This window comes from Aethina tumida, chromosome 5, assembly GCF_024364675.1.
Source record: "Aethina tumida isolate Nest 87 chromosome 5, icAetTumi1.1, whole genome shotgun sequence".
In the NCBI taxonomy this organism is placed as follows: Eukaryota; Metazoa; Arthropoda; class Insecta; order Coleoptera; family Nitidulidae; genus Aethina; species Aethina tumida.
This window is the reverse complement of record NC_065439.1, coordinates 10,411,290-10,436,269: the sequence shown is the minus strand read 5'-3', so window position 1 is coordinate 10,436,269 and position 24,980 is coordinate 10,411,290. Positions and strand designations below refer to the sequence as shown.

The 24,980-nt window shown below is 31.8% G+C and overlaps 3 protein-coding genes across 8 annotated transcripts in view; 2 read left to right on the top strand and 1 right to left on the bottom strand.

Annotated features, from left to right (window-relative positions):
• Positions 1–14,082, top strand: part of LOC109595970 (cerebellar degeneration-related protein 2-like) — a 64,098-nt gene extending 50,016 nt beyond the window's left edge. For 4 of the 5 annotated variants that reach the window (XM_049967170.1, XM_049967172.1, XM_020011416.2 and 1 more), the window contains exons 2-6: positions 9,669–9,781; positions 9,839–10,198; positions 10,255–10,571; positions 10,630–10,765; positions 12,584–14,082. In XM_049967170.1, coding sequence (XP_049823127.1) covers positions 9,669–9,781; positions 9,839–10,198; positions 10,255–10,571; positions 10,630–10,765; positions 12,584–13,789 — 2,132 coding nt within the window. In that variant the 3' untranslated portion in view covers positions 13,790–14,082. Of the gene's footprint in view, positions 1–1,927; positions 2,072–9,668; positions 9,782–9,838; positions 10,199–10,254; positions 10,572–10,629; positions 10,766–12,583 lie in introns of those variants that run through there. The other variant, XM_049967168.1, reaches the window with a different exon arrangement.
• A 1,028-nt stretch (positions 14,083–15,110) lies between these two features.
• On the top strand, positions 15,111–17,368 carry LOC109595952 (GATOR complex protein NPRL3). 2 transcript variants are annotated; one of them, XM_020011391.2, is made up of 7 exons: positions 15,111–15,609; positions 15,690–15,961; positions 16,023–16,250; positions 16,297–16,637; positions 16,694–16,852; positions 16,903–17,005; positions 17,060–17,368. In XM_020011391.2, exons 1-7 carry the CDS (start codon positions 15,192–15,194, stop codon positions 17,273–17,275), a joined length of 1,737 nt encoding a protein of 578 aa, XP_019866950.2. In that variant the 5' UTR covers positions 15,111–15,191; the 3' UTR covers positions 17,276–17,368. The 2 variants fall into 2 exon arrangements, with proteins under 2 accessions (XP_019866950.2, XP_049823172.1); XM_049967215.1 differs by having other exon boundaries at positions 16,682–16,852.
• Positions 17,369–17,395: 27 nt separating this feature from the next.
• On the bottom strand, positions 17,396–20,685 carry LOC109595963 (protein yellow). The gene is made up of 5 exons (XM_020011405.2): positions 20,432–20,685; positions 18,790–19,129; positions 18,238–18,464; positions 18,067–18,181; positions 17,396–17,829 (listed from the first exon to the last, which is right to left on the bottom strand). The coding sequence occupies exons 1-5, from the start codon at positions 20,644–20,646 to the stop codon at positions 17,494–17,496; spliced, it is 1,233 nt and encodes a 410-aa protein (XP_019866964.1). The 5' UTR covers positions 20,647–20,685; the 3' UTR covers positions 17,396–17,493.
• Between the last annotated feature and the right edge of the window lie 4,295 nt (positions 20,686–24,980).

Sequence of the window (24,980 nt, the reverse complement as noted above, 5' to 3'; positions counted from 1 at the left end):
AACAAATCGACAGGATTCGCGCCGTGGATATTAATGTTTGGTGAAAATCGACGTCTGAGAGCAACTAACGAACTGTTAAATGGTGTGCCAATACAGACAAGTGATGTGGACGCTGAAATACTTAGACAACAAGCTCACAGTCGCGTGTGCGAAGTAACCAGTAGAACAATTACAAACTTTAATAAGAAAAGAGTGCCGGCAATACCATACGCTGTTGGTGATAAAGTTGTTATTGAAAATAGTCAGCTGTCGAATGGAGGAAAATTGAAACCAAAGTATCACGGACCCTTTGAGATAACGCATTGTTAACCTAATGAGAGGTACGCACTCCGAAGGATTGGCAGCCGAGGTAGAACTACAATAGCAGCGCATGAACAGTTACGAACCTGGCCAGATACAGAAATTCTATAAGGTATGATGGATATAGATTTATTTAATAAGATTGATGTGTGAATGTGTGTAAAGGTCCCTGCTTAGTAGGCTGTTTAAGGTCCCTGTGTATCAGGCTATATGTGAAGGTCCCTGCTTAGTAGGCTATGATTAAGGTCCCTGCTCGGCAGGCTATTTTTAAGGTCCCTGCGTCGCAGGCTATGTTTGAGGTCCCTACTTTGCAGGCTATGTTTAAGGTCCCTACTTTGCAGGCTATGTTTAAAGGTCCCTGCTCGGCAGGCTATTTTTAAGGTCCCTGCTCTGCAGGCTTAGATTGTTGTGTTCTGGGTCTGTGAGACAAGCGGGTAATAGACCTGGTAGTGGTTGAACCGCCTCTGAGCTCCTGGCTAGAATATGGTATCTTTTGATAGCACTTGAGAGTCATGGGTGTAACAGACCTGTTGATGGTTGAGTCGCCTCTGTGCTTCTAGTGGTTGTTAACTGTGCCACATAACAGTCTATTTTGTTAAATGAAATAAGGTTTAGACTTAGTTCTTCGAATATATTTTGAGCTTGTACTGCTGTTATAATGTTTACAGATTACCGGTGTCAGGTGAATCTTTGCAAAACTGTGGAAGGTGCGAGGACGCCCCACATGTCAGGAAGGCCGTGTTAGCTTACGTCATCACCTTCACCGATGGACCGATGCGACGTGCTCACATCTATTTAGACTAGTTTTGTTTCATAAGCAAATCTGAAGTATTTGTTTACATTTAATAATCGGGGCAGTTCTTAAGAAAGAACCGAGCAGTCAAGCTTTAGATGTCGAAGGTTAAAGTACGTTTGTTGTAATAAAGCGTATTATTGTGAATTTAGTGTTTTAATCCAACTAAAAAGACAGATTAACAGTCGCTAATCTATCATATATATATATATATATATATATATTACTCATTATAATTTGCACAAATAAAACTGATGCTGTAAAATTAAAAAATATACATCCTCAATTTAAGGAGATATTTATAATAATTATCAATTCCCAACATTTTCAAAAAAAAAAATTTGATTTGACAATGATTTTTTTAATAATCCTAATAATTTATTTATAGTAGAAAAATATTTTTGAAGTAATATTGAATAATTAATTCTATTGTTTTTTCTACTAAACAATTTTCTCATAGTTTAACTTAATTAGAAACCTGTAAATTAGCAAAACCTTGAAAAACTTTACTGACTACTCATTACAACTCGCACAAACAAAATTCATAGACAATGTCTGGTCTTCTCCATAATCTTATCTAATTGTATGCTGTAACATTAAAAACAGATAAATTCTTAATAATTAGAATTGCACCTATTGTTATCAATTAAACAAACACGATAAGAAACACAGGCAAGTAATAATTCAGTTAGCGCTCGTTCCTCCACTCCACACAACAAACAAACAGGTGAACCCGAAACAAACAGCGAAGAGTGTCTGTTGAACCTGCACAGTTCGACGGTACCAGAATCTGGTAACCAGATAGTCAGTGTGGTACGGAACGCGTGAACGGACGGTTCTCCTGTAATGGTTCGTGGTGTTGTTGGTGTTTGATTGAGTGACGAAAGATGGGCGACAACGGCCCCGATTCGTTGCAGACCCTCAGCTCGATGGGGTGGGATTACACGATCGAGTTAGAATGCCTGGAAGGGAACCAAGGTCAGAATGAATATTTTTGGATTTTTCCAACAAGAAAAATTTGTCAGTAGATTGAGAGAGAATTGGGAAAAATTTATTAGAAATATTTTAAATTTATAATTTGTTTTATCAATTTTTATTAAATTTCACAATTGGTGAATAGAAATAATATAATTTTAAGAATATATATTTAAAAAATGTTATTTGTATTTGGTCCTACATAAATTGCTACTGATACTTTTTTGCAAACATAAAAGTAGGACTTTAGTCGCATCTTATCGGCAGATAATGTCAATTTATGTATATAGAACTTTGGAATAAATTATTTTGCCGGTAATACAATATTTTAAATATATTTTTTTAATATATAATAAGTTTAAATTTAGTATGATATTTTTATTTGTTTTGACAGGTTCTTGAAGACATGAATATTTTAATAAAAATATAATATACAAATTAAAAAGGGAATTTAAAAATATGATCTCCCAATTTCAAGATTATTTAAAAAAAAGTTACAAAATATTTTAAATGTCATTTAAATTCACTCACACAAATTTTACGGTCTGAAATAAAATTCCCTTATCGTAAAATCCTGACAATGATTAACATTGAGCACTTTGTACATTCACATGTCCATAAACATAAAACAGATTAGATCTTTTGTCTAATACCCATTTTCGACTAATTTAATTACTACATTAGGCAATTTGGGTTTTATACCGCCATTATATCCGTTTTTCCTTTCATTTCCAACACACTTTCGTAAAAAGTGCGTGTACACCATCACAATCACCAAAAACGACAAGCCCGAGATTTTAATTAAGTTAAGTAATATGCACAAATGCACTTTTTCAACCCTCGAACTAATTAAAAAGCCTAACAGATAAATATAACTCCCTTCTTGAGGGCTTAGTCGAGAGTTCAGTCTAGCCCAAGTCGTTGATAATGAACGACGAACCGTTTGGGTTGTTCAACGCGTCCTTCGAACGATTCGATTTTGATCTGGAGTTCGAGTGTCTTCAAGGACCTGAAGGTTAGTCAACTCGGCGTTTCTTCTTCGATTGGTTCTGTTTGGTTTTGTTGGGTTCACGGTTTGTTTATCGATTGGAATTTGATTTTATGGTTTTGCACAATTTCAACAAATACAAAACAACAACTGTTAGTTTTCTTTATAATTGAATAAGTAGTTTTGTTTGTGAGATTTTGATCTTCCTTCCAAAACGTTACTTTTTAACTGACTTCATGATTAAATTTTAAATTTTAGTTATTTAACGGTGGTTATTCACTCATTTTTTCTGTTTTTTTTTTTTTTTTTTTGATAAACTCCGTATTAAATATTTGGCGCCGCAAAATCCGATTAACTATTTTTTTCTGTTCCAACTTGGGAAATCTTATCAAGGCGCTTTTGAGTACGTTAACCTTTTTTCCCTCATTTGAAACCTTATGCAATCCACTAATTATTCAATTTTAAAAGCTTACAAGACTATTATTATTAATTTTTTGTATCCGTTTTAATCCACTTCTATCATAAGTTATATTAAATATGCACTTGAACAGTTCCGTATTGTTGATAATTAACTGCACTATGTTGGTGTGAGAAACGACCATAATCGTCTTTAAACTGAATAAAAATGTCGTTTATTTAAGGATCAAACCGATCAAACAAAGGCGAAAGACAAAGATTTTCTCACACGATAATTAAATCTAATATAATACAAAGTGGATTAATTATGGGGAGAAATAAATGCATGTGCACTAATTAACATCGTTTTCTTTCTCGAATTTCTTTAAACACACCAAATATGTTCGCACAGGAAACAAAATAAATCTATAAAATAATTAAAGAAAACATTAATTGCCTAATTGATTGTTTAATTGGAATAGTTTAGAATCTTATGTCTAATTAATTTTAAATACATTTTATGACTTTACTTATCTTAATGAGACTGTATTAATATTGAAATTAATACCAAATATATCATATCAAAATATCTATCTTTTCTAATATCTTTTTCATTTCAAACATAAATCAGTTTGGCTTTAAAATATCAGCAAAAAATCAAGATATTTAAAAATTTAGATATTTTAAATTATTTTTGACTAAGATTTATTAATATTTTTGGTAGGTAAACTTTCGTATTAATTAATGTAATAATTATTATTAATGATTAAAGAAACTTTTGTCGAATATCTTAAAATTTACAAGAAATCTAGATATATCTAGAAACTTGATATTTTTCAACATTTCAATTATTTTATATAAAAATTCTTAAATAAGGTATCAAAATGGTTTTAAATAATAAATAAACAAATAAATTGAGTAGACACTAAAGTCAGTTTATTTTTCTTTTAACTAATCTGGAACCATGTCTGACAAACAACCAAATCAGTTAATTTGAGGAACCCTCTACTATATTATTTTTAAACATTTTAAATATTTTATATAATTTTATTATAAAAAAACATTTTAAGATACAAAGTTCAATTCAAATAATTAATTTTTTTACATTTTGTACATTATACTAAACTTAGTAAACTAGTATAATTTATATAACTTATTTTTCTAGAGTTATTATTTTTTATACTCTTCATTTTTCATCAGTTTCTTTGGCAGCCGGCAAGACCCAACCGCAAACGGAAACTCGTCTTGTTATCGAACCGATTCAAATGTAGTAGTTAGCCGTAATTAAAAATAAATTACACGAATATGTAAAACAACAAGGTATATAGTTCAAGGGTGTCCTCATTGAGTTGCATTATTTATTAAAATGAGTAATGTACGAAGGTAAAACAAATATTTTATTTTTAATTCGGGCCGTGAACTTGACGACACGAAAATAGAACTCACGTCTTTTTCGAGTTCGAGTTTTAATCGTTCGGACGAGTGAAGAGTTTATTTATACTTACTTAGACAGGAAGAAACTGTTGCTTCGTCAAATTTATGTAGTTGTCGGTATAGTGTGGAGTGTGCACTCCATCCGCATTATCAAATGTGTGTTAAGATTGATTAATGAAGTTCGTACTATATTTAAATCTCGTTTCCAGTCGATTAAAAACCTACCACTTCTTTTCATATTAAACAGAAGCGTTCATTCGAATAACTAAATCGTTCATTATATCCTGTATTATGCGTAATTGTTAACTTTCAACACTTCCAATTAAAAATAGGAAAGTGGTTGTTTTTACCACCATTAATATTATTATGCATCGTGACATTGAACTCGTTTTTTATATATGTACGAAGCGTGCAACGAAAATGCATTTTTCCACACACGATTTTCTGGAGGCATGAATTTTTGTTTGGTAGCTAGAAAGTGCTAATCCTAACAATTATATAAAAATTTCCTATTTGGCAATTACATTTAAACACCGTAATTTTTTCGGCTTGAAAAACTATAATTATGAGTAGAAAAGTGCAACAACACGTTTAGTATTTAACGTAGACTCTCGACTTACGAATATCTGTTTGTCGGTTTTCTGAAATCTCATACACATCTTAACTTATTATTCTCAAACATTAATTATTAAATTAGTTATTAATAAATATTTCATCAAGAGTGTTTGCCGGAAATACAAATTATATTATTAACATAACGTTAAATTTTATTCATATAATAATTTCTGTAATTTTCATATGTATATTATTTACATATTTGAATTGTTACTTGCTTCTAAAGCATTTTTAATATATATTTAAAAACAAATAAAAAATGGATTTTTTTATAATTTCTTTATTTTTTTTGTTTGATAATTGAAAATAGTTATTAATATCTGAAATCTATTTTTTATAGATTTTTTTTAATTATAGAAGAAGTATAGGAATATTGTAACCACTTCATAACTATGTTAGTTCAGTAACTATGGGAAATTGAATGTAAAGATGCAATTATTTCACGAATCACTGTTTTGTAATCAATTATTTGTAATTGTCACTACTTTGGTAGTATTATAATATGGAGAAGATATTTGGGAAATATGCGAAAATAGTATATTACATAAGTGACTATGTTATATGTACCAAAAAAATATTATTAACCTCTCGACTGTGAATATTAAATTTGGTTTTTAAGAATATAAATTATAAATTGCTATTGCTAAATCACAAGTTAATTTTTTCGAAATCTTTTAAACACCCGAAAAAACCTTTTATTTCTGTTAATATTTTGTCTCCAAACTTTTAATTTTAATTTATACGTAACAGAAATTTGTGAAAATCTCTAAACTTCTATAATAAAAACAATAATTTATTAAATACATTTTATTTTTGGAGGAAACTCTTAATTGATTTATTTTTAAACACAATTAAAAGAAATTAAAACTGGTTATGTTATTGACAGAACTTTGTTTCACTCATATAATAATTTCTGTAATTTTCATATGTGGTTAACATATAACTATGACAGTTCAATAACCATGAGAAATTGAATGTAAAGATGCAATTATTTTAAGAATCACTGTTTTGTTCTTCTTATAATCAATTTTTTGTAATTGTAACTAGTATGTCATCTTTCTAATAATATTTTCACTTCATTTTGGTAGTAAATAATAAGGAGAAATTTTTGTGTATAGTTTTTATTTAACTTAAATATACGAAAAGTACACGAGGTACTAGAAAATATCTTTTTTTTGTCTACAAAAGTACAGTGTGTACTACTCCAATTTTTAAAAATATGGAAATATCTTCTACATAAAACTGGTGTAATAAACTGCTTACAAAACGTATTGAGTATTGACAAGTGCATGTTTCTTATCAGAATAAAAAAAATTGTGAACGTGATGCAAGTGAAAGCGTCGAAATAAAAGCAACCACTTCGAATACGAGGGGACACATTATTAAAACGAAAGTCGATCGTTCCAAGGGATTTTTCCTGCCGCGCTCTTTAATTACAATTTGACGCCTTTACGTAATTATTAAAATCGTCGATTTTGAACGTAGTCTACACACACTCGGGTGTCTGCAAGTCTGCAATAGCTCGTTAGATAATTCCCAGGTTAATATGCCACGCAACTAGGCTGTTACTGTGTCAGATTTTGTTCGACACACCAGCCGGATTAAATAACATTTCGGGCTTTACGAAACGAAATACCTTGCATGCATCTTCGTTTCGAAGAATGTTTTATGTAACAATTAGTTCTTTGACACCCGTAGAAAGAGCTCATTTCATTATTTACTATGGGAGATGGTAAAAGTTCGCAAATTAGACCGTGAACTTCACGGAAAAATTCTATAAACGTCGCGACCGTTCAATTAATCATTTTCCAATCAATCAATTTACTCCAGTAACTCGTAATGTTGCCGGAACATCAAAGGAAATGTGCTAAAGTGTGAACGGATGCGAAAAACATTTTGTTCACCTGTTACAGATAGATCTAGGGTAAATTTTTGTGCTCGCACACCATTATCTTTTTATATTCGTTAAATACATACAATTTACAAAAATAAAACGACAACCAATAACATTTATGTGCTAGAAATTGAACATTCTTTTACACTCTTAACATAGTTACATCTAGAGTACTATTTTCCTGCAGTCGATATAAAAAAATTCCTTTAATGTTCTAGAAATTGTTCCATACTTTACATGCACATATTTTAATTGCGGGTCATAAAGCGTTCGGATTTATTCACCATAAAAGATGCAAATTGAAACCGTAACACGAAAATGTTTGCGTGAAATGTTAATAAACAAAAAAAAAATGGTAAAAAACTGACACAATTTCACCCGGAATATGGAATGTGTGTGCGTGTATCGTTCTCTGATAGATCTGATTCTATGGCCGCAACACAAAAAGTTGTGACATGCACGTTTGTAGCCCATATTCTCCAACCCATACATCGAAAGTTACGCAACCGAAATTCCGACACAACCTTTCATTGTGTCGTTCAAATCGAACCGGTCCATTCGGTACTCCTAATGTAAGTTAATATAATTGGTTTTAATGACTGATTAACGTGATTTGATGGTTTTAATAATATTTTTCGATTGTTAATGATGCTTTCGTGGTGATTGGTTGCTTGGTTTTCACTTTGTACGATAAGCTGGCAAAATATTTCGGTGGGAACTCATTACGTTCAAACTTTTTCTTCTATGCCGTTTATGATGAATGAATGTGAATCTGTGCAGATCTTTATCTTTTCTTTGACTTCTTTAACTGTCGGTCAATTAACAATTAATAATTAAAGCAATAATTTATTATGACGACATTCAAAAACCTTATGTGAAAAAAACACATTTAGCTTTCGTTTTTGAAAAATATATTTTTCTGAAAGTTGGATGGACGTTTAGTTGTATAAAACGACATTTTTATCATTATTTTGCTTTTTTTAATACATAAACTAACATGTCAAATCACTATAAGATTTTTTAACTATGGTAGGTTGCGTTAAGATATGTTATTCTTGTCGATTCATACAGAAAAATCTTTTTTACCTGATCCTATATTACAAATATTTTGTAATCAAAAGATTTTGTACCTTCAAAAAAATTCAAAATTGATTTTTGGCAAAAAATGTGATTTTTGTGAAAATAAATAAAATTTTCCAGAAGCAAATTTTTGCTCAATATAATAATTATTTCAAAAAATACATATCTACTTAAAAATTTCCGTTTAATAATGTGATATTAAATTATCTTAAATATGTGAAATATGCTAAAATAATATATTACGTAAGTGACTACGTTATATCTACCAAAAAAATATTAGGCCAAAATTTACTGAAATTATGTTTTTACTAATAATTAACAAGTCATATGTTATTTTTTTCGAAATCTACTAAATATATGGAAAACCTTTTCCTTCCCTTAATTTGACTCCAAACTTTTAAATTTAATTTATACATAACAGAAATTTGTGAAAATCTCTAAACTTCTATAATAAAAACAATAATTTATTAAATACATTTTATTTTTGGATGAAACTCTTAATTGATTTATTTTTAAGAATAATTAAAAGAAATTAAAACTGGTTATGTAAATTGTATGTAATAACACATAAAATACGTCTCTTTAGTTTACAGTAAAACTAATTGTAATCCAATATTTATATATTATTTTATGGTAATATAATACTGTAACTAACTGTAATAGCCTCATAAACATTTAAATATAACATAATAGAAAATAGCAACATTCAATTTGGAACACCTTTTATTACAATCACAGCACGACTCCACTTCTAATAACCACCATAATCCGTAATTTATGCACAGGAACCCTTTAGTAGTTGCACAACTAAAAGTACTGCAACGTCTTGATATAATGAGTAGTTTCACATGCTTTCTACACGATGAGTGTATACGATTTTTGTGCGGTAGCTGTCTTTGAGGCAGACGATAGCGAATTTCCTTCCTCATTATCCTAAACGCCGTCAATTTGTGCAATTTTTCGTCCCTGATGTGAGCATCATGATTGTTGCATATCGAAAGTAATCACTTTCTGGGGTACATTAAAATTTACAATGACCTCGCGAACGGTTTAATCCTTATTACTAGTAAAAGTAACCTCGTACCCGATTAGAAATGACCAGGCGTACTTAACTCACTACCAGTTTCGAATGATTATCTTTGTTCTAATAAAAAATACATTCTTTTGAGATTTAACGATGTTTTATTTTTCAGATTTGCAATTGGCAGCAGAACTGGGCAAAACGTTACTCGAGCGTAATAAAGAATTGGAGGCATTGGTCAAATGCCAGGTGACCACGATCGATGATCAAGCACAAGAAATAGAGGTATGTCAAAGTCAAAAAATTATACAATCGCCCATTCTAATCTTTAATTACGTCCAGTACTTGACGAAACAAACCGCGGCCCTGCGAGAAGTGAACGACTCACGTTTGCGCATCTATGAGCAACTGGAGGTCAGCATCCAGGACTTGGAACGAGCCAACCATCGACTGGCACTCGAAAACTCGGCGGACAAAAAACACATCAAAAGCCTAAACGCGACCGTTGAATCGCTTGAAGCGAAATGCGAGGATCTACAAGGCGTCATTGATGAACTGCGGATCCAAGTTGACGGATTAAGGAAGAGGACGCAGCAGCGTGCGGAATCAGAAACTACCTACACAAACAAGGAGTATATTAACTTAAGACATGTGACGAAAGATGATCGTGTCAGTCCCGATATCACAGCACCTAAAAATGAGGTAATTTTCGCGATAACACCTTTGTATTAGTGGATATAATTGTATGTATTTGGTAGGTGTACAGCGCAAATAGTTCGTCCAGTTCCTCCTCGACGAAGACTTTGTCACCGCCGAAACAAAAGCAGGAGGAACCACCAGCGCAAAACGGCGAAGAAACGGACCCCGGCATAGATGTGGCCGCTTTGATGGCGCAGTTACGGGAAACCAGAAGCCAACTGTGCAGAGAAGAACGACGAAGTGCCGAGCTAGAGGAACAGTTATCCACGATGGTGCAGCAGAACCAGGCGCTGGAAAACCAAGTAGTCGAGCTGCACCACAAGAATGATGACGTTAAAAGCATGCACGAGGAACTCAACACCTTAGAAGAAGTCAGGTAATTTCGTCTCTTTAATCAGAATTAATGAGAAAATTGATCGCTGTCGTTGTTGCAGACAAGGGCAAATGTGTGCGCGGTGCCTGCGCAACGTGGACGCGAGCTCGAGCATACCGGAGGACGACGACTCAAGCATGCTCGAAGCACTGATGAACGAGTCCCAGTACCGCAGCTCATTCTACATGGAGGTGCAGGTGAGCCGCTTGAAAACCATGCTTGTCCGACACCTGGGCTTCCTCAGCCTAGAACAATGCTACTTCTGAACACGCACGCCTCTTTTTTGCCTCAGGTGGTCATTGTGTCTAGGCTTGGTGCGCGTGCATGCCTTTACTTCTTCTTCTCCTTTCTTATTTTTTGTTTTTATGTGTATCTTTGTTACTCACTTTCTGGCTGGTTTTGTTAAGGCAACTGTCCTGTTTTATGGGCTGGTTTTCCTGGTTTATGAAACGAATTGTACTTATTGTGTTACACGGACGAAGCCCCGTACCAAAATGTGCTGGGGTTTCGTTTGTGCACGTGCAGTGCATGTTTTAGCTGCTGTGTTTGTTTGTTTTCCCAGGACAGATCCTTGGAGGACATACTCCGTAGGGATATGTCTGACACATGGATATCGCCCACAGCGACTCTATTATCAGTATTTGTTGACTTGTGCCTCTACCTAAAAGACATCTACCTCATCCCCCTTCTGTGCCGTCCCTTCAAAATCCCATTCGTATTTTTGCAATATTGTGCCAAAAACAAACTACATTGATAAACGTTAAAGTTTACGTTGAGGTCTATATTTCTGGTTCGAGTTCAAATAACATTTTTAGGATAAAAGTTGTGCCATTTTCTCACAGTTGCTGATAAATTATACCATTTTTTGACAAAAGACCTCTTTCTAAATTGATTACAAACATCTTCAAACACTTTAATCAAAGTACACACTAATACATAAAAAAATAAAATGTCTTTGTTTATGGAATAGAAATCCTCATTTTTTAACATAAAAAATTGTAGAGATATTCGTTCCTCTTCCTTCCCCAAAAAACTCCGAAAGTCAACGAAGGTATGTACCAAAAATTAATATTGACACAAAACATTAATTAATTAATAATATACATATATAACAATCTTGATAATGCGTTCATTATTACGCACAAACAATAACTACAAAAGGGCTGTGATGGTGAATTAGGTATTTAATATACTTACTAGGTTATTTTTTGTAATTATTGTAAATATTAATTTTTACAGCGGGTTCAATTAAATTTAATTAAAAACATAATTTTGTGATTTCGTTGTGGTTTATGATTATGATTATATTTCTCACTTTATTTATCCGTACTTGTTTGAATTGAAAGCCACAACGAAACCTACTAGAGTAACAATGTAACAGATCAGCTTTAGCTTGTTTAAAATTTATCTTTTTTATCGCTTAATATTTTGTATTGTTGTTGAAATAAATTTGTTATTTTTGTTTAGTGCTGTGCTTTTTTTTTAACAGAATCTTTTACACATTTCTTTTATTAGTCAGTTAAAAGTTTACAAAATTACAAAAGTCCAACTTCTATTAAAATAGAAGCTTGACTTTTGTTCATGGACTGTTTAGGTGAGTACAAACATTTGTATACAATTTTTGTTGCTTGTAACTCTTATTTTCAAGTATCTGTTAGAAATTTTATTGCCAAAAATTAACTCCCATAATTATTTCTCTTTTTATATAGGTAAGTATTTTTAGTTACGAATTTTTCTAAATATTTAAAAGAACTGAATGTTGTAAATTCTTAAACTATTTAGATTTAATTTTTCAAACATAAAATATTTTTATAAGTAAAATGTTATTAATAACATATTCAAATATAATAATAGTTTGGGAAACAATCGAAAACAACAAAAATACAAATTAAATTTATTATTCTGGTAGTACTAAAATAATCTGGTGCACTGGGAACCTTTTACAGATAAACCTAACACTCTCTCATAAATCTATCATTTAAAACTGTATAAACTGTTCGTTATCTCTGTTTTAGGGTTCGCCGGCGGTCCCACAATCCTCCCCAATGGTTCACTCATCGCCCAGCACCAAAAAAGAAAACCCCTACAAAGTGCTGGTAGAAAAATACGAAGCACTGGTTGAAGTACATCGTCAGCCCATCCGTACTTCGTTACAAGAAGACATCCCCACTTCCGGTGAGTTCAACACCTTATCCACAAAAGACACGGACGAAGAAAGCGGGCACGGGGACAGTCTCCAACCTGAAGGAGTGCAACAACACAAAAAGACCAGAAAAACTGTGTCCCACACTCCCACTGATTTTAGCGAAGCTGAGACTAGTTCATCCGGCTTCTCAGACGAAACTAGCAATAAAGCGACACAGACTGAAGGGAAGGTCGGCTCGTTCCTGTGCACAATCGGAGACGGAGACGATTGCAAGTTCACCATCTACGACGACGCGAACCCCATAGAAACCAGATTCAGATCCAGGCCCGAGTATCAAAAACTGTTCAAGGAAATCTTTACGGTTTTGAAACGAGCGGCCGAAACGAAAGACGAGGAAGAGAAACTGCCCCAGTTAGACGATTTAACACCGGTGAAAAATGTGCCGAAAGTACCTCCCGTCACACCTTCCAACGATCAACTTCCAGATTTCCCAGACGATGACACGCAAAGCATCCTCTCCTCGACCATGTCGGAAATGTCAACGTCCCAAAACGAACCCACAACGGTGATCGAGAATATAATCCAGAGCCAAAACGAACCGATCCCCGAACCGGAAACGCCAGCTAACACGAGCAACGAAAGAGTACTCAGACCACTGGTGCGCCAACAGAACGACTACATCTGCGAGGGTAGAAAACGGTCGTCGTCGCGCCGCAAAAACAAATTCCTCGACCGCTCAGACTCCCCGGTTACTCATATAATTGGCAGCCCCAAAATCAACTATTCGAGCCGTCCCAACTCGGGTCGTAGACGCAGGGAAATGAAGAACGCGAGTCTGGACAGTCTGGAGACGAATTGGAACGGCAACACTCTACATTTTACAAGATCTGCACCGAGGAATCTGCCCTCTCCCACGCCCAGTCAGGGCAGTGGGAAGGGAGTGATCGAGTTCAAACCCAGTTCGGCGTCCCAGGATCTGCACAAGCTCAGGAAACTGGAGCAATCGTACGCGGACGTGCTGAGGAACGCAGACACGCGCAAAAGAGAGATGATCATGAGGCACAGAAAAAAGTAGATGTTGCGTCCCGCGTCGATTTTAAGTTTTTATCATTTGTACATTTTACGTTTTTGTTTTCATTTGAGTTCTCCTTGTAAATATTGATATTATGTTTAGTGTTTTTTAACTTGTTTTTTGTAATGTGTTATTTGTTTATTATTATTATTTTTTTTTAATTAAACAATCATTCGTGTCGCGAAATTTCTTGGGGTTGTCTCAAGAGAAGCGTTTGTCTGTGCCAAGAAAACTGATTTATGTTCACTACAAGTATTTATTGCACATTTAAATTAAAAAAATACTTTTTAAAAATACCAATAGTATTTCTTCTGTTTAACGAGAAATAATACCCAGATCAGTATTCACTCCAGTTTGTTTAACGGATTTAGTAGATTTAATAATATTGTAGCTTCTCTTTGATAAATGATGATGAACTGGAGTGAAATTATATTTGTGATTATATTATGAAAAATGAATAAAATATAATAAAAAATTGTGTTTTATTTTCCCAGTGTCATCAAATACAATTTAAATACATAATATTCTAATATTGTATTGCATCTAAAAATATTGTTTATTAATTTTTCAAATGAGATTTATAAAAAAGAATAGTAATAAAATTAAACTCAATCAGATAAACAAATAATATGAATTGACACTAGTTCTAAGAATTTTACTAATTATATAAAAACTTACATTTCTTTTTTACTTTTATGTCTGAGAGAGATTTATTGAAATATATTAAATTGTTACTAGTTAAAAAAGTAGAAAATTGCGTTAAAAACTTTTATTTATTTACTTTTAAATTATTAGAGGAAATTGAATTATTGATGAACAATGTGTCCAAATAATTCGCTTTGCCAGTTAACTACCTGGAATCATTTCGACACGTTCAATATGATTTAATTATTAACAAAATGTAATTATTAACTTTACCTTTTTTCTGTTGTCTTATCATCCTTCCTTTAGGAAGTGAAATGAATGAGATGTCAAGTTACAGTAATATTTCAGTGTTGTCATCGTCGGTTGAATAATTTGTTGAAATTTTAATATTTTAATCTTCATAAGCATATTTAAAAAGCAAATAAATATCAGTGGCCTTTTTTATAAAATTATACAGCGTTTAATCAAATATTAAAAATTTAAAATTCTCAAAATTTCAAAATATCATTGTACCGAATTAAAAATTTATAAATCACATTTACTCATTCAATATTGTTACAATTTTTTTGCGTATTCAGTTAATAAATATGAAATATAATTTATTCTTTTAGACACTTACATATACTTTTTTTTAATTATTAATAAGTTTAAGACATCAGATTAGTTGTCATGTTTTTAGGTTAGGTATGACGTTAAATAAACACAACAATCGTATTTTATAAACAAAAACAAAGAATGTAAAAAAAACAATTAACTAAAAATGGAAGTGAATCCTTTAAGTATTATCCTTGTAAAATCAGACAGCAAAGGTGACAGACTTCTCTTTCGATACCCATTTCAAACACAAGAAAACAGTGAACCATCAAATACCAGAAGAAAAAATCCATACACACTTCCAGTTGTGGAAGATTTGTTACAATCCCCTGCACAACCATGTTCTAATATGAACAAGGGCAACTTGGCTGGTTTCACTGATGAAGTTCTATCTTCATTGTTTGCAGTCAAGATGGAATTGTGTGACCGAAAGTTTGAACTTAAGGTTAATGATGTTCGATTTGTTAGTCACCCTACTCTGTTACAATTGAAGAAAAAGGCGCAGCAGCAACAACAAGATGATTCTGGGATTATGCTAATTAATATTGTGTTTGCATTACAGGCTCTCGCCAGCCATTCTGTTGGTAATTATAATAAAATTTTCTTATTGCTGTACATCCATTAAATTAGTATTTATAATACAGATATAATACAATTTTTGTAGTAAAATGTTACCATGATTTGAGCAAACGGATCGGTATAGCGATAAAACATGAAGAGAAACGTTGCGGTTACATATCAGATCAGACGCAAACAATGACATCTGCCCACGACGATGGGGATACGAACAACACAAGCTCAGCCTTCCAAATCATTTTGGAAAAGTGCACACTTGCCATGAATATAAAAAAAATGTATGATGATCTATGTTCAACTGGGTTGGTTAATATTAGGATTAACAAGTGGATCCCTTTAAGTTTTTGCCTACCACAAAAAGTAGTGATTTAATTATTCCTATACATTAAATTATTTACAACATATTGTTTTAAATATTTAGGTTCATCAGTGGCATTTGAGAGGGAAAATTGTTGAACCAGAGGACATAGATAAGTGTTTGAAAGCTTTAAGGCCATACCATAGTTTGTTGATGCTTTACCCTGCACAACATATGAACGATTTCACACCCCTTGATGGTTCACCATCTCTAATTCGCCTCTTATCCAACTATTCACCTTTGAAAAACCTTCAGACACTAGCAGCTGATGCTGAATTAACCCTAGCTCATGTAAGATTAAAAAATTGTTAAATTGCTATTATAATGACAGTTTTAGGTTTTTGAACTTACTGCTCATTTGGTTTACTGGGCAAAAGCAACGATTATTTTTCCAATTTGTTCGACGAATAAGTACGTCATTTCGCCAAATGCGCCGATACATTTGAACTCGCCCCTTGTGGAAAAATTCAACGAAACATTTTCTGGTTTAAATTTGGCTAGAATTATCAGCGATTTTTCGCTGCCAATGTCACTGGGACAAAAATGTAATCCTTTATGTCATCCCTCGCAACAGTCGCAGCTTGTTCAAACTATAATCTGGATGTTGCAACACCATTTACTACTACAGCTGCACACTTACATTCAATACATGCCCACTGAAAACGGGCTACAAATTAAGTAAGTATAACACCGATTTTTTAAATTATTGTCATGGCTTGTAGTTATTCCTGCAGGGGACACAAAAAGAAGCAAATAAAGTCACCGTCGCCGAGAAACAGTACCATTTTATCCACCTCGTATCAACCATCTCAATCAGAAAATTCCAGAGCAGAGTCTGAAAGTGGGGCGAGCACGATTTCCGAAGCACCAGAATTTGTGCTAAAAAACTACAAGTAAGATTACGGGACGCTCTTATATTTGTTATTTGACAATTGGGTTTTAGTGGAGAAAATCTGAGTTACATCTCCGCCGATGATGATAAACAAGATTATCAAGAAGAACTGTTATTGGACTTTTCCGACGAGGAACGCTCTTCTGTTTTTAAAGTATTAGTTCATTGGATGAAGAAAAACAACATATTGTTTGGTTGTCTGTTTCAGATTCCTGCGACCAATAATCCTGAAGATTTGCAGCTCTTCGCGAACCTGTGTCGCAAAGAATATTTCCAAGGAAACCATCACATAGAGGAAATCATGTACCTGGAGAACCTGAGAAGGAGTCAGTTGTTGCAATTGCTCGACAAGTTCAGGGATGTTTTGATCACTTACGAGACGGAAGATCCCGCAATTGCAATGTTCTCGTGTTCGTCTTTATAGTACACGAACACGTGTTTTCGTTATTTATTCACAGCTTTTTTATTTATGAGATGTTTATCTTTTTTATATGTCGATAAAGGGTTTATCTTCTAATCGTGGTATTAATTTAATTAAAACACCTTTAATAATTGTAAAAAATTTAAATATTCAGTGAATTTCACTCATCTAAAATTTACAATATAAAACTAAACCTAGTATAGGTGATAAATAATAAAAATTTAGGCGACGCATTTAGTTCCGGCAATAATGTCGTCAACCTTAATTTTGAAAATCCTGTAGTTCACTTGGTTGGGATCCAAACCGCGATATATGAAGGCAGGCATCCTATCTGACAGAATCCAAAGGTTTCTTTCACGGTCTATCTTTAAGTCGTTGGTGAAGATAAGCTGATCTTTATCTTCGGCGACAAGTTCAAGATTTTCCGAGTTCAGTTTACGTCGTGGGTTCCAGCAAGCCACTCCATCCCTGTTCAGTTGTGTCAAGAAGAGCACGTTCGACTTCTCATCGAAGTCTGACGCCGATGATTGGGTCAAATCGCCTTTGTCACCTTCAATCTGTTAAAACATAATTTTTTTAATCAGTCTACTTTTATTTACATTTCTTTTTCAGAGTGTTTCAAAAATGGTACAAATAAATAAAACTGTTTTTAATTATTTTAAGTTTTAAAAAGTCCATATGCATGGCATTATTATTATATAGTTTGATAATTATGCGACTTAATTCTTTTAAATATATCTTTAAACTCATGGATGACGTATCATCATCTGTATGTGTTTGAAAAAGATACTTACGGTGTACAAATGGTAAGAATGTGGGTCGGTAGCCAGAGTTTGATTCTGGAGTACTTGAGTCGAAACTGAGAACTCTTTAGTGCTGGCTAAAGGATGGAAGTACAAAGTACGATAACTAAAAAATAAAAACATGTAAGAACAATGGTATATAAAATACAATAAACAATTTACCCGTGATCTTCTTTGGGACCAAGGGCGAGTCCGAAAACTCCGTCGGTCCACTGGAAGTTTACGCCACCAACGTTGAAATCTCCTTTCAATGGATCAAAATGGAAGAAGTTGTGTTTGACTCTCCACGAGTCGTTTTTCTCCCAAGAATAAACGACAATTCCATAACCACCCAAATCAGGCAAATAAGCGAAGGCTTGGTCGCATTTGTCAGGGTTCACATCGACGATCTAAAATAAAAAAAAGTTTTTATTGTAAATGCTTTTTATATAGACAAGAATGAATTACAGCGAAACGTAATCATGAAATTAATATTCAAAGGCGATAATTATGTAAGTACTAGATGAATTATCCTATTCAATCTTCAAGGTTTCGTTGTTTCTTTGTGGTCGTATCAAACCTTGATCTTGTTCACTATTTAAACCCTTTAATAAATTATGTTCCTATATTGTCTTCCATATTATTTAAATTGTAATTGTAAATTACTGGATTAAAAAAAAATATATGGTCACGCTAACACCAACTCATAAATAATTAACAGTGATCGATACTTACGATATTGGCAAAGAATGAGTCTTCCTTAAGGTCGGAATCCTTGAGAGGATATCTCTTGATCAATTTATCGGTGGTCAGATCGTAAACGACGATGGCAGGTTTGGAAACTTGTCTTGGGTTGCCCAAAATGTCTTCGAGTCCAGTGTCCATGACCCAAAGGCGGTCACATTCATCAACGCGCACTCTAAAGGTGGAAACGATTTGATCGTCGGCTATTTTTACGTCTTTTCCAGCGGGAATCGTATTAGCCTGCCAGCTTGGATATGGTATCAGGTCCGGAGTTTTATTTGGGTTGCTTATGTTGACGTAGTTGAGGGAGGAAGCGACTCCGGCCTTCCATCTATGCAAAAATGTATTCGATTAGAATCTTCGACATTGTGCAGTTGAATAATTATAATATTTTATGGCGTTTCCTCGGGATAGACATAAATTTGATCGCACCTATTTCCTATAATCACCGTTTACTGTTTCATCATATGGACTAATTAGAAACGACCTTTAATTAATTTAAACCAGATTGGCAAATGTCAACGATTACATGGATCAGTTTTCACATAAAGTTCAGGTGCAGATCATTTTTTGAGCGAGTGAAAGTGAAACTTTTATATGAATTATAGTATTAAAAGGAAGTAATTTGTTGTTATCATCATTGCCATCTGTTTTTATGCATAAATTAATGCGTGTTTACGTTTATTACGAATTTGTTCGGGTAGATCATGCGGAGGTTTTCATAATTTTCAACGGATTGTGGAATAACTTTTTTAACGAATAAAAGACACTTCCGTAATTATTATGTTAAAATATTGTACACTTCCTGTTTATGTTCTTCATTTCATGAGTGACATGGTTATACAACAAATTCTTTGTTGACTGGTTTTGACTCAAACTTTTTAATTGCCATGCAATGTCAGCGAGTATTTCAAACTATTAATCATGTCATGGATCATAAATCGATTAATTTATTTGTTGTTTTGCTTAAATAATTGTTGCTTCAGTTTAATTAATGAAAATCGTTTTGTTTTTAATACATTGAGGTAAAATTTGTACTTAACTAAATAACTAAAATTGTTCTGGACAAGAATTATTATTATTAATTAAACAATAAGTTACATATTTTAAAACTGATTTCTGATATAATGAAGCTTTTGCTATTAAACAAAACAATTGAATAATTTAATGAAAGAAAAATAAAATATTTTCGAAAAGAATTATTATAAACCTCTTAATATATAAATATTAATTTTATATATTAATATTTAAATAAATGAGTATTATCATCATATATCAGTATATTATCTCTAAAACATTAAATTAAAGAAAACCTAATTTTAAGTTTATTGAAAAAAAACATAAACTCTTTTATGGATATTAGAAAGGGATAATTAAATATTAATTTAATAAGTTAATATTTAAATAAATATTTACTAAACATTAAAATTTTAATAGGCAATAAAATAGAGTTTTTTGTTAAGAAATAATTATTTAAATTACGAAAAACTAATTATAAATTTATTGATTTAAAATTTTATGAAAAATACATAATATTTAATTTATTATTATAATATAAAAGCTCCTTGCGACTTAAAATACACAAAATACTATAAGTAAAACAAAATTTATAAATGTGGAGAAAAAAACTTACTTGGGCACAGTGACGAAGAGCTTATCCTTCCATCTGTCCAATCCCAGTGGCAAATTGTTGGCGGCGACGTAGGCTTCGGATTTGATGGCGTCGTTCTTAGCGCCTTCGCTGGGCCAGGCAAAGCTCAGTTCTTTCCATTCAAAAACGTTGTCGAGTTTGCCGGCACCGCTGCAGACGGCGACCAAAGAGAGAACCGCGATCGACTTCAGCAACATGGTGACAATTTGGTTCCGGACCCAGAACCAAGTCAAACTGAAGAGCTTAGCGATCGGCAATCGGTATTATTGGCGTCAGCCGTCTCCCACTAGGTCTCGGATTGGGTTGGCGTGGCGGCCCTGAACCCAAACACCTGGATTTATCTTTATCTTACTTGTTACTATTACTTGCGGATTATTGCCGCTCATGAATTATTCAAATTTGTACGGTGGTTCGTATACGATCTATTTCTTAATTGATCGGCGTTCTGGGTATTTTTGTATGGTTGTTTATGTTCTTCTCGTTGGGATTTCCGATAATCTGAATACTATTTTCATCATAATGTAGTTAAGTTTTAATGGAAATTTGAAAATTATTCGTTCTTGGAAATAATTTTAAGTCAAAACTAGTGCCTATTTAATTTTTGTTACGCATTGAATGTTCTGTATTGAAGAGAAAATTTAAATTATAGCATATGACGTGTAAATTAAAGTTATATTTAATTAATTTTTTATTCTTTTTAGAAAGTTCTTTGAATAAAGCCTTAAATTCTGATTAATAATACACTTCAAAAACTCCTATTAAGTATTTTACACAGATAAAAAAATCTGAAATAATCCTCACAAGGTAAACAGTTTAAGTTGTCATTTGGCCTTAAAGTGAAACTTAAATTACTGATATTTGTGATAATTAACTAGTGTTGATCGTGTTAAATTTTTTAAACATTTTAACAAACAGCATATTGTTAATTATACTTCAACTGGTTTATTCAATTTTCCATCTCTTAAAAAATAAAAAAAGACAAATGTTTCAATCCAGTACTAATTATATCGTTAAAGCAATAAAAAATATTTTGATAAACTTTATAAAAAGGTTCGTACCAGGTGAATAATTTTATTAATTTGAACAATGTCATTTACTTTGATCAAATTAACTATTAAATACACATCATTAATAGATATCTCCAATTTACTAGTAAAACTTTTGGGTTTACAGTTGGATATACGTCAAATTAATGATTCATCAAAAAAAAAAAAAAAAAATCACCGAAACTATTAACATAACTGTGTTCTTAATTAGGAACTAATTTGCTGATTTGTATTTATGCCATTAAATTATTCTGAATCAATTTACAGTGATGTTTTTTTTTTCAAATATTTCGTTCTTGGAAAAGTCAAAATTAGTGGATATTTAATTTTCGTGACGCATTAACTGATATTGAAATTATTTTATACTTTTCTTTGTTTACTCGACTTTTAAGGCTATTAGGAAATGGTTTTATATAAAAATAAAAATAGTTGAAAGTATATTAAGTGATTTAAAGAAAGCATTAATTTCTCAATAAATAATACACACTTTAAAAAGTTCTATAAAATATCTTATGTAAACATTAAAATCTGAAATAAACCTTACAAGGTAAACAGTTTAAGTTGTAACTTGGCCTTTACTTAAATTACTGATATTTGTGATGAATAACTAGTGTTCATCATGTTTAATTAATTAAACACTTTAATTAACATTCTTAATTTTTTAAACTTCACATAAAATACCATATATATTTACACAACTCTTAAATATAATTTCATCATTTTATAAATTGTCGAAAACAAAAATATTTATTAATGCATCTGAGAATTTCCAAATCATATTTTTCCATTTAAAAAATGACATGGTAATTCCATATGCACCTCAAAATATTTATTAGTATTTCATGTTAATACTGAAATGTTAATTATGCTACAACTGGTTATTCATTTTTTCGTTTCTAAAAAAGTCAAAAAACAAATATTTAATACCAGTACCAATTATACAATCAAAAAGTCAAAAAACTATTTTGATAAACTTTGCTTTAGGTGAATAATTTAACTTTTCAAACATCTTAATGTCGTTAACTTTTGATAAAATTATTATTACACATCAACAGTAAATATATCTAAAGTAAGACTTTTGAAAGAATCGAATTTGAGTAAAATTAATCTGATTCATAAAAAAACACCAACATAATAAAACATAATTGTACAATTAATTATAAACAAATTAGCTTCTTTCTGTTCATACCATTAAATTATTAAGAATTAATTAGTTTTGTTAGAAAAAACTATGGAAATGTACGTTATCTTCCTGTTGTAGTTTCATTAAAGTATTTGAAATAACTTCATATATAATACATAAACTTTCGTTTAAATTGAGCTAATATATCAATCTCCCTTTATTACGTCAGTCAAATGGTGAAATTCATTCAGAAGATGAAAGATAAACATTTAAATTAGTACCATAATGAATCAATATATTTTAATATAACTTTCACTCAAACATTGACAACAATATCAATTTATTTATTTTTCTTGATTTTAAATATTGAACCAGATTGTGAAACATTCCACTGTATAAATTATATATTTAAATTTAACATCGCAACATAATGTTTTTGTTTTGTCATTCAATAATAATTCAATTATTGCGGATTAAAATGAAATAAAACTGGTTTCAGGCAAACTTTTAAACCTTGAATATATTTTTATTCTCCATCAAACATTTGTTTTTTATACCCTAATTTCCAATTATATAATTCTATTTCACCAAACAAACCAACATTTATTCTTTAAATGAAAAATAAATATTGCATAATGCTATTGAATTATTTATTCGATTGAGGACATTAATCAAAACCGCATGATTATTGATGGAAAAACTGCAATGACATTGAAACGATCACGAATTTCATAAATTTAAATCATTGAAATTGGATTAAAGTGGTCTGAATATGTTTGTTCGTTTGTTAAAGTGCATAAATGTTTAATGAGGATGGTCACTTAAGTATCATTTTCCAAGTGTTATTTAGAAATGTTACTGGTCAAGTTTTGGTTTGTGTTTTGCTTCAGCAAAACTTTTGCCGCAGATGAGAACAAAATACAAGTTATTAAAGATTTTATACAATTTTTTTCAGAGAGCATTTCTGTCACATTTTCATTATGCGAAGAAAAACGTAATTACAAAATAAATTTATTAAAAAGAAATAATAATAATAAAATTTTATTTTCAGATGTAATAACAAGATTTTCCAAGTATCTTTCAGAAAGGAACATAAAAAATGTCTACACGACAAATATAACAAATCCTGACATTTTTGGTAAACATATTTTTGTAATCGACACTAAATGCAACAATATTTCATTGGAAAACGTAAGAAACTAACTTTAATTACTGAAACATATTGTAGATACATTTTCTCTTAGATTTTTTCTACAGTTTTTAATGAACGGAACGTTTTTCTGATATTTGGAAGCTGGAATAATTTGCCTTATCCCTTTCCCATTAATAGCAACGTATATCTGTTTGAAAATATAAAGCGTGGTTATAAAATAAGTTCAATTTATCAACCATTAAGAGAATATTTAAATTATATTCAAGATGATGTTGCTCTTTGGAAATCTGGAAAGTTTATCTTTAAAAAACCTTATGGTATTTACCAAAACAGGTCAAATTTTATGGGTAGAAACCTAATAACTACTTACGTCGTTCTCAAAAATAAATCTCTTGAAGTTTGGAACACCACAAGGTAAATAACAAACTTAACTATTATTAATTATCTTAATTTAATGTTATCCAGAAACCTCGATTGGGATAACATAAGCAGAACCAGCTATCACATCATAAAGAACATTTATGAAATTCTTAACGCAACCGAGGAGTATTTGTGGAGGGAAACTTGGGGTTACAAACTAGAAAACGAGACTCACTATTCCGGATCGTTAGGGGATTTACAAAATAGAATTGCTGATATCTGTGGTAAGAACAAAAACTACGAACTAAGAGACATGTTCAAAATGTTGTTTTTCAGGTACTCCTGCGTTTTTAACTCTTGACAGAATGGATTATTTTACTTTCACTAGAGTAACAACCCCTTCTTATGTTCGATTTATATATAGAGATCCCCCTCTTCCTGAAACTGAAGATATCTATCATCTGCCTTTCGATTCGCACACTTGGATTGCTTACATATTTTTAATCGTAGTTATTAATATCTGCTTTTATTGCACTTTAAAAATTGAAACAAAAATATGCCGTAAAACCCACACTATAAAACAAGAAGAATCAGTTTTCTCTCAAGTAACAGAAGTGCAAACATCAATATTACTTCAACAAGGTATCACCTTTCATGCTAAAAGTTTCTCTACAAAAACTTTGGTGATTTTCACATCAGGGATGGTTTTATTCCTTTATACTTCCTATTCGGCATATCTTGTTGCTTTGTTGCAATCTAGCAGCCAGAATATTAGAAGCTTAAAGGACTTGTTAGAAAGTAACATCCAACTTGGAGCTGAAGAAATTGTCTACAATCACTTTTACTTTA

Coding starts and splice junctions, on each gene's coding strand:
- LOC109595952 (XM_049967215.1), top strand. CDS start 15,192: ATGGAAGTGAATCCTTTAAGTATTATCCTTGTAAAATCAGACAGCAAA. Junction 15,962..16,022: donor GTTTTTGCCTACCACAAAAA/GTAGTGATTTAA, acceptor TTAAATATTTAG/GTTCATCAGTGGCATTTGAG. Junction 16,853..16,902: donor TTTGTGCTAAAAAACTACAA/GTAAGATTACGG, acceptor ATTGGGTTTTAG/TGGAGAAAATCTGAGTTACA.
- LOC109595963 (XM_020011405.2), bottom strand. CDS start 20,646: ATGTTGCTGAAGTCGATCGCGGTTCTCTCTTTGGTCGCCGTCTGCAGC. Junction 19,130..20,431: donor CTCTTCGTCACTGTGCCCAA/GTAAGTTTTTTT, acceptor ATTTTTGCATAG/ATGGAAGGCCGGAGTCGCTT. Junction 18,182..18,237: donor GGTCCCAAAGAAGATCACGG/GTAAATTGTTTA, acceptor TTTATTTTTTAG/TTATCGTACTTTGTACTTCC.